Raw genomic sequence first — 9,337 nt, forward strand, 5'->3', positions numbered from 1 at the left:
CTTTGAGCATGCGCACCAACAGAATAGCCGCGCCCTTTCCTAATTAAATCATTAACCAAGGTGAGGGTAAGGAGGAAAAGGAGGTTTGGCTAAGTCCCACTCTGATGTGATCACGTTAAAACGGTGTAAGGCACATTACATCATAGGTTAAAAGGCCTGGAAAACTCCGCGCTCTCCTTGCCAGAACTGCAGGATCGCGAGCCCCAGTCTCCGAGAACTCAGGGATTGTGAAACCCGCCCCGACTGTGCGCTAGCAGCGGGATCCAGGCACCCGCAGATAACTGGGGAGGGAGGTGACTGCCTGGCTGACTTTTCATCGGCTCAGAGTCACAAAGGCTGCAGGTTCTTCCCCCTTCCGGTCGCTGAGTGGTTGAGGCCGGAAAACAACGCTCATCGTCATTGGCTGAGCCCGGCTGTCAGTCCTGTCGCGTCTCGGCGGCGCGGTATATCTCGGCGCGGCCTGTAAAGCAGTCTCAAGCCTGCTGCAGGGAGAAGATGGCGGTCGCAGTGAGAACTTTGCAGGAACAGCTAGAAAAGGCCAAAGAGAGCCTTAAGAACGTGGATGAGAATATTCGCAAGCTCACCGGGCGGGATCCGAATGACGTGAGGTAAGGGCCTAACGGGAACTCGGAACTCGGAGCTCCGAGAGGCAGCCCTCAGGTCGGGGTGAATTGGGGGCGGGGAGGGCGACCAGCCTTCAGAAGGCTGGAACCTCGAGGCCTGTTCGCGGGGCGGCGGGTAAAATCCTGTTGTCGCAGAGGTGGAGAGGCCCCAGGCCCCCACCGTAGAGACGCTGGTCTCAGGTCCCTGAGGAAGGAGAGCGAGGCCTGGGTGCGCCGGCATGGTTTCTCGGCCTGTGAGAAGACCCAGACTGCTGATTCCCGCCCTCGGCCCTGCAGGCCCGGAACTGCAGCACAAAGCCCCTTCCCGCTCCGGCGGACACCCGGCCCGGGGCTGGCCCCGAGACCCTGCCGGGACGCGACTCGCCGCCTCACCCCAGCCTCTTGCCCACGTGCAGTCTCCTCGGGATGGCGGGATGGGGACCTGATCCAGGCTTGTTAATGTGTGGGGGCATCGAGGTGAATATAATTTCTGTGACATAGGTCCTGGAGAAACGAGGAAGTTAAATGAAATAGTACTTCCTGTCCTGTTTCAGACATTTGGATTTATTTGAAACTATCTTTTTGGAACTTTTGTGATTTTTCTCCTTATGATTCACATCTCTGAAAGTATTTGGGTGCAACTATGTGTGTCTACATATGATCTTGCACTGATTTGTAAATCTCTTACAGGCCCATCCAAGCCAGATTGCTGGCCCTTTCTGGTCCTGGTGGAGGTAGAGGACGTGGTAGTTTATTACTGAGGTAAGATTTCCTTTGGACTTTACTCATGCTGAAACTACTGGTACTTTACTAAATATGTTGGTTTGAACAAAACCTGTGATAAAATCAATAACCCAGTGTTTGTCGTCTTTGTTTTGTTTAAGTTGTAATAGACTAGGTTTCTGTATAAATATAGTTACCCTGAAAAACTGGAGGTTGAAGAATATATTAAGTGTACCAATTTTGAGTGAACTTAATTCTTATAAAGTAACACTATAAAAGCATTTTGGAATGAATGCCCGTTTAAGGCTACATTAGTTGGAAAGATTTTTAAAAGTTTAACCATATTCTCTTGTCAAATGGAAATACCATTTATCTTGTATTTCAAGTGCTTTATGTTGAACATTTTAAATTTCAGGCGTGGATTCTCAGATAGTGGAGGAGGACCCCCAGCCAAACAGAGAGACCTTGAAGGGGCAGTCAGTAGGTAGGTTTTAAATAAGATTCCTGAAGGCTTCTTTAGTTTCTGAGGTACCACACAAATATAAATATTTATTAATAATAATTCTGTTTGAGCAATATTAAAATTGAGTAGTATGCCACTCCCCCCCCCAAGTTCTGTTGGTATTTGACTGAACAGTTGACTCAGTTCCCTCAAAACGCACTCATGATAACCTAAATTTTATCAAAATAAAGGTCATGTGAAGAGTAAAATTGGCAACATTATCAATTAGTACCATTTCTTCTGACTTGTACTTGAAAAGCTTAACCAGTTTGATATACTTAGAAAATATAGGAGAGCAAATTTGGTTTGAGCGTTAGTTCACACATTGTATCCTTTCTCTGCTGGAGGAAAGAATAAAATGGGATGGAGACTTGATAGAACAAAGCTTCTGGAAACAAGTCCTAGAAAGAGAAGGCATTTGCCCTTGGTGTGCAGTTACATAAATACCTCAGTGGTCGTTTAAATTAATTTTTGGCCAGGCACAGTGGCTCATCCCTATAATCCCAGCACTTTGGGAAGCCAAGACCAGCAGATTGCTTGAGCCCAGGAGTTGGAGAACAGCCTAGGTACATGGTGAAATCCCATCCCTACAAAAAGTACAAAAAAGTTACCCAGGCATGCTGGCTCACGCCTGTAGTCCCAGCGACGTGGGAGGATGAGGCAGGAGGATCACTTAAGCCTGGGAGATCGAGGCTGCAGTGAACGTGGTGGCACCACTGCACTTCAGCCTGAGTGGTATAGTGAAACCCTGTCTCATAAAAATTAATATTTTCTATGACAGGCTGGGCGGGGAGCGTCGGACCAGAAGAGAATCACGCCAGGAAAGCGACCCAGAGGATGATGATGTTAAAAAGGTATTGAGATTGAAAGAACTTAAATGAATGTAATACGTTCACTGTACTACATTTAAAAGTACACCACTCATATGCTAGGTAAATTACTGATATTTTCTTTTTCTGCAGCCAGCATTGCAGTCTTCAGTTGTAGCTACCTCCAAAGAGCGCACACGTAGAGACCTTATCCAGGATCAAAATATGGATGAAAAGGGAAAGCAAAGGTATTTCCCTGGGGGAAAAAAAACTCTAGTGAAATAATGCAGTTATAAGGAAAATCAAGGGGTTGTTCAAGTGTCCTGTAGTATTTCTCAGAAAATGATGGGTTTAAATGAAACGGATCCTGTTGACAGTAAATTTTCTTATTCTGTTCTTTAGGAACCGGCGAATATTTGGCTTGTTGATGGGTACCCTTCAAAAATTTAAACAAGAATCCACTGTTGCTACTGAAAGGGTATTTATCCAAGTTTTGTTTTGCATCATGTATTTAAGTTATCAAAGTAGTAGATTAATGTTTTTTTAAAAAAGCCTTAAAGCTCTTTTAAGACTTAATTGTAAACCTGAAAGCCAAGTAAAAACTTGGTTTAACTTTTTATAGAACAGCCTTACTTAAACATTGTGTTGGAATATAACAGTTGTTGATATCATAGCTAATAAGCTTGAAATTTAGATAATGTGAAAAAAAAAGCCTCAAGTCTCCATTTCCTTAAAGACAAATTACAGTCAGTACCAAGTGCTAACTTCTAGTTAGTTGGTATCCTGAATTGAAAATCTGATGCAGCTAGGTGCAGTGGCTCACGCCTGTAATCCCAGCACTTTGGGAGGCTGAGGCAGGTGGATCACCTGAGGTCAGGAGTTCTGGCCAACATAGTGAAGCCCTGTCTTTACTAAAAATACGAAATTAGCCGCCTGTGGTGGCATGCGCCTGTAATCCCAGCTATTTGGGAGGAGGAGGCAAGAGAATCACTTGAACCCTGGAGGTGAGGTTGCAGTGAGCTGAGATCACACTATTGCACTCCAGCCTGGGCAACAGGTGCAAAACTCCATCTCAAAAAAAAAAAAAGTGTGAAGCATATGCAGATACCTTTTCTTTTTTTTTTTTTTTGGCAAAGATGGGGTTTTATCATGTTGCCCAGGCTGGTCTGAGCTCAAAGCAATCCACCCATCTTAGCCTCCCAGAGTGCTGGGATGACAGGTGTGAGCCACTGTGGCTGGCCTGCAGATAGTAAAAAAAAAAAAAAAAAAAAAAAAAAATTTGAGGTGGAGTTTGGCTCTTCTTGCCCAGGCTGGAGTGCAGTGGCGTGATCTCAGCTCACTGCAACCTCCGCCTCCGGGGTTCAAGTGATTCTCCTGCTTCAGCCTCCCAAGTAGCTGGGATTGTAGGTTCGTGCAACCAGGTCCTGTTAATTTTTTTGTGTTTTTAGTAGAGATGGTGTTGGCTCCTTACTTCAGATGATCTACCTGCCTCTAATGTTTCACGTAATTAGTGTGTGTAATAACTTTTTATCATAATTGAACTGAAATCTCATATACCTTGTCTTGTAACTATTTCAACACGGAAATATTAAAGCAGGCTACTTAACTTTTAGCAAAAGCGGCGCCAGGAAATTGAACAAAAACTTGAAGTTCAGGCAGAAGAAGAGAGAAAGCAGGTTGAAAATGAAAGGAGAGAACTGTTTGAAGAGAGGCGTGCTAAACAGACAGAACTGCGGCTTTTGGAACAGAAAGTTGAGCTTGCACAGCTGGTGAGTGGTAATTTGGAATTCTAAGATTGGTAATCCTTTGTGTTTACAAAAGCACTGACCTTTTACCTTTTCTTTAGCAAGAAGAATGGAATGAACATAATGCCAAAATAATTAAATATATAAGAACTAAGACAAAGCCCCATTTGTTTTATATTCCTGGAAGAATGTGTCCAGCTACCCAAAAACTAATAGAAGAGTCACAGAGAAAAATGAATGGTAAGTATGTGAAGAGGTCCATTGAATTGTTCATAGTGGGTAAGGTAATATGTTCATATGCACCCGTTTGTTTTCTAAAATAATCATGATTCAGTGATTGGTTTGCTGTATTTGCTTTTTGTTTTTTTTGTTTTTTTTTTGAGACGGAGTCTCGCTCTGTCGCCCAGGCTGGAGTGCAGTGGCGCCATCTCGGCTCACTGCAAGCTCTGCCTCCCAGGTTCACGCCATTCTCCTGCCTTAGCCTCTCCGAGTAGCTGGGACTACAGGCGCCCGCCACCACACCCGGCTAATTTTTTTGTATTTTTAGTAGAGGCGGGGTTTCACCGTGGTCTGGATCTCCTGACCTCGTGATCCGTCCGCCTCGGCCTCCCAAAGTGCTGGGATTACAAGCGTGAGCCACCGTGCCCAGCCTGCTTTTTTTTTTTTTTTTTTTTTAAATAAGATATATTCTAGGCCGGGCGTGGTGGCTCATGCCTGTAATCCCAGCACTTTGGGTGGGAGGCTGAGGCAGGCATATCACCAGGTCAGGAGATCGAGACCATCCCGGCTAACACGGTGAAACCCCGTCTCTAGTCTCTACTAAAAATACAAAAAAAATTAGCTGGGCATGGTGGTGGGCACCTGTAAGTCCAGCTACTTGGCAGGCTGAGGTAGGAGAATCACTTGAACCTGGGAGGCGGAAGTTGCAGTGAGCCCAGATGGTGCCACTGAACTCCAGCTTGGGCAACAGAGCTAGACTCCATCTCAAAAAAAAAAAAAAAAAAAAAAAAAAAGATACATTCTGAGATGCTGGTGAGTTTGTAGTATAGGAATATTTGTATCTTGATAGAGTTTAATGTGAAAGTTAGAGACGGTGCTTATGCATCTGTATTCCTTAAGCATTTATGTAAAATTACTTTTTTTTGCATGCTATTGTTCTGATAAGATGCTAATAAGACAAATGTGAAAACCAACTCAGTTTCTAGATGGAAAACACGTGGAAGGATAGACACTGCTAAGATGATTTGTCTCTTTGGGATCAGAAAAATTAATATATATGATTTTATGCCAAAACTGGTTCTGTTTTACAGAAGTTTTATTGTTTTTCATCAGACATAAAGATTGATGTGTTTTCTTCTTAGTTAGAAAATGTCTAGTTCTGTCTGCCACAATTTCTAGTATGTAGATTTCCCATGGATCTTTGCTTTTATAATTTTATGTCGGTTTGTGGTTACTTAATTGCCATAATCGTTTCTCATAACTTTACAAAAACAAATTCACATGAAGCTTAATGACAATTTGTGACCAGTTGTAAAATTGTGGCTTTGAATTTTCTTAATCAGTAAATTTTACACATGTAAATTTTTATTCTTTAGCTTTATTTGAAGGTAGACGTATCGAATTTGCAGAACAAATAAATAAAATGGAGGCTAGGCCTAGAAGACAATCAATGAAGGAAAAAGAGCATCAGGTGGTGCGTAATGAAGAACAGAAGGCGGAACAAGAAGAGGGTAAGGTGGCTCAGCGAGAGGAAGAGTTGGAGGAGACAGGTAATCAGCACAATGATGTAGAAATAGAGGAAGCAGGAGAGGAAGAGGAAAAGGAAATAGCGATTGTTCATAGTGATGCAGAGAAAGAACAGGAGGAGGAAGAACAAAAACAGGAAATGGAGGTTAAGATGGAGGAGGAAACTGAGGTAAGGGAAAGTGAGAAGCAGCAGGATAGTCAGCCTGAAGAAGTTATGGATGTGCTAGAGATGGTTGAGAATGTCAAACATGTAATTGCTGACCAGGAGGTAATGGAAACTGATCGAGTTGAAAGTGTAGAACCTTCAGAAAATGAAGCTAGCAAAGAATTGGAACCAGAAATGGAATTTGAAATTGAGCCAGATAAAGAATGTAAATCCCTTTCTCCTGGGAAAGAGAATGTCAGTGCTTTAGACATGGAAAAGGAGTCTGAGGAAAAAGAAAAAGAATCTGAGCCCCAACCTGAGCCTGTGGCTCAGCCTCAGCCTCAGCCCCAGCATCAGCCCCAGCTTCAGCTTCAATCCCAGTCCCAACCAGTACTCCAGTCCCAGCCTCCCTCTCAGCCTGAGAATTTGTCATTAGCTGTTTTACAGCCAACACCCCAAGTTACTCAGGAGCAAGGGCATTTACTACCTGAGAGGAAGGAATTTCCTGTAGAGTCTGTAAAACTCACTGAGGTACCAGTAGAGCCAGTCTTGACAGTACATCCAGAGAGCAAGAGCAAAACCAAAACTAGGAGCAGAAGTAGAGGTCGAGCTAGAAATAAAACAAGCAAGAGTAGAAGTCGAAGCAGTAGCAGTAGCAGTTCTAGTAGCAGTTCAACCAGTAGCAGCAGTGGAAGTAGTTCCAGCAGTGGAAGTAGTAGCAGTCGAAGTAGTTCCAGTAGCAGCTCCAGTACAAGTGGCAGCAGCAGCAGAGATAGTAGCAGCAGCACTAGTAGTAGTAGTGAGAGTAGAAGTCGGAGTAGGGGCCGGGGACATAATAGAGATAGAAAGCACAGAAGGAGCGTGGATCGGAAGAGAAGGGATACTTCAGGACTAGAAAGAAGTCACAAATCTTCAAAAGGTGGTAGTAGTAGAGATACAAAAGGATCAAAGGATAAGAATTCCCGGTCCGACAGAAAGAGGTCTATATCAGAGAGTAGTCGATCAGGCAAAAGATCTTCAAGAAGTGAAAGAGACCGAAAATCAGACAGGAAAGACAAAAGGCGTTAATGGAAGAAGCCAGGCTTTCTTAGCCATTCTTTGCAGCAGAAGATTTCTTGATATAAAAGGATTACCTTTCCTTGTAAGGAGGATGCTGCCTTAAGAATTGCATGTTGTAAAAAATCTTTTTGGAAAATACAGACTGTTTGTTTACCAGACATTCTTGTACTTTTTGCATAATTTTGTAAGAGTTATTTATCAAAATTATGTGAGGTTCCAAAATATGTAAAAATGATAATAATAAAAAAAGATTAACATCCCTTGTCATCTTTTTTAAATATCCTATACTCTTCAGTAAGAATCTGTATATTTTAATAGGCAAATCTTTAAGTCTGTTCCCTTCTAATTCTGTATCATACATTGCTTTTGTAGAAATAAATGTGTGTTTATTTCATTATTTTTGGGATGTCCTCGTTGACAGTTGTATAATAAATATCCTCTTTATCATTTTCAGCTTTTAACACTAGATACTGCACGTGATTAGAATGTTTTTGAAGGTTTCCTCATTTTTATTTGCCTTGGACAATTTTGAGTTGTCAGTCAGAGCTTTGCAGCTTTGAGGGGCAACAGTTCTCTTTAAAATCATTTGCTATTTTCTATTCTCCCTTGTTATTTTAATCTAAGCATTTTCCCCCGTTTCTCACATTTTAACCATATGTTTGGTAGATAACTAAACAGTATGATCTGGTTGGCATTTTCTTCCTGATGATGGGAGCGTCTTTCTTTTGTCTTCATGGTTACTTGTGTGATATAACATACATCTGTTAAAATCACTTCTTTCTAGGGGAGGGAGGTAGAAAAGTATCTTTCAAACTTGGTTTTTGAGTTTGTGTCTTGTCTTAACTTTGTGTTGGCTCTAACTGAAACATGCCGATATGTGTTTTCAAGAATTTTGTTTAAGGAAGTATTGTATGGAAGTCCACAAAATGAAGGAAGTTCATCTAGGTTTTAATATGTAAGCAAGATAACACACAAGTGTACCAAGTGATTATTAACTTTGTTGTTTTACAAATTTGTATGAACTTGGAGTATCTGTTGCCCATTACTATACATGTGCAAATAAATGTGGCTTAGACTTGTGTGGCTGCTTAAGACTAGTACTTGTATTAACTTTCTGATGCTTTATAAAAGAGAGCACTTAAATTGCAACCTTTTTTGAGTTTAACACTGTAGCTTTAGCCTTGACTTTGAATATTCATTATGCCTTCCCTTGACAAGTAAATGGTTACAGTGAAAATGTGAAGAAGTATTTCCAGTTAGTTTTTGTGTGTATATAACTCACTTGTGTAAGTGGATGTGTTAAAAGATCTCTTTTTAAAAATCCTTTTATTGGAGTAATTATTAAAACAGTAAATGCATAGAGCTTTGCACAGCAATCTGTATCCGTGAGCCAGTTCCACCACTAGTATCTTCATCTGTGGCTTATCCAGCAAAATGTTTCATTTCCTGTGTGCCCTGGCAGGAAAGAGGTTGGTAAATAGTGAATTAAAGGGATGATCGTAAAATTTAACCTGGTTAAAAAGCACCTTATTTGATGACAGTTTGTATGCACTAAAATCCTTTGTACAAATTAAGTTTTGTCCACTGATTTGTACCTGGAAAATCTGAACAATATTCATGTCGCTTATAGAAAAGGCTAGTATTGGCTTGAAGCTCTACTATTGGAGGGGTGGTAATGGGGGTATAATGAATGCTTGAGGGGAAAGGAGTAATTTTCAATAATTTCAGTTAAGCGCTACTGATCACAGTGTATGAAAGGAATTTTTCTTATATGGAATGCTTGATGAATTTGCATGTCATCCTTGTGCAGGGGCCATTTTAATCTGTTTTTTTTTTCTCTGGGAGACAGGGTCTTCCTTTGTCACCCAGGCTGGAGTGCAGTAGCACAAACCATCTGGCTGCAGCCTTGACTTCCTGGGTTCAAGGGATCCTCCCACCTCAGCCTACCAAGTACCTGGGACTACAGGTGTGCACCACCATGCCCAGTTAATTTTTTATTTTTTGTA

At 41.8% G+C, this 9,337-nt stretch overlaps 1 protein-coding gene across 1 annotated transcript; it reads left to right on the plus strand.

The window, feature by feature from the left end:
• The first annotated feature begins 398 nt into the window (after positions 1 to 398).
• Positions 399 to 8,423, plus strand: PNN (pinin, desmosome associated protein). The gene is made up of 9 exons (XM_003263730.4): positions 399 to 608; positions 1,293 to 1,364; positions 1,741 to 1,809; positions 2,609 to 2,681; positions 2,790 to 2,884; positions 3,039 to 3,114; positions 4,250 to 4,405; positions 4,483 to 4,621; positions 5,977 to 8,423. Exons 1-9 carry the CDS (start codon positions 496 to 498, stop codon positions 7,338 to 7,340), a joined length of 2,157 nt encoding a protein of 718 aa, XP_003263778.1. The 5' UTR covers positions 399 to 495; the 3' UTR covers positions 7,341 to 8,423.
• The last annotated feature ends 914 nt before the right edge of the window (positions 8,424 to 9,337 follow it).

Source organism: Nomascus leucogenys, chromosome 1a (genome assembly GCF_006542625.1).
Source record: "Nomascus leucogenys isolate Asia chromosome 1a, Asia_NLE_v1, whole genome shotgun sequence".
Taxonomy (NCBI): domain Eukaryota; kingdom Metazoa; phylum Chordata; class Mammalia; order Primates; family Hylobatidae; genus Nomascus; species Nomascus leucogenys.

Bases quoted from the DNA above. Each gene is read 5' to 3' on its own strand.
- PNN (XM_003263730.4), top strand. From the start codon at position 496: ATGGCGGTCGCAGTGAGAACTTTGCAGGAACAGCTAGAAAAGGCCAAA. The intron at 3,115-4,249 runs GTATTTATCCAA...CTTAACTTTTAG, and splicing joins CCACTGTTGCTACTGAAAGG to CAAAAGCGGCGCCAGGAAAT. The intron at 4,406-4,482 runs GTGAGTGGTAAT...CCTTTTCTTTAG, and splicing joins AAGTTGAGCTTGCACAGCTG to CAAGAAGAATGGAATGAACA.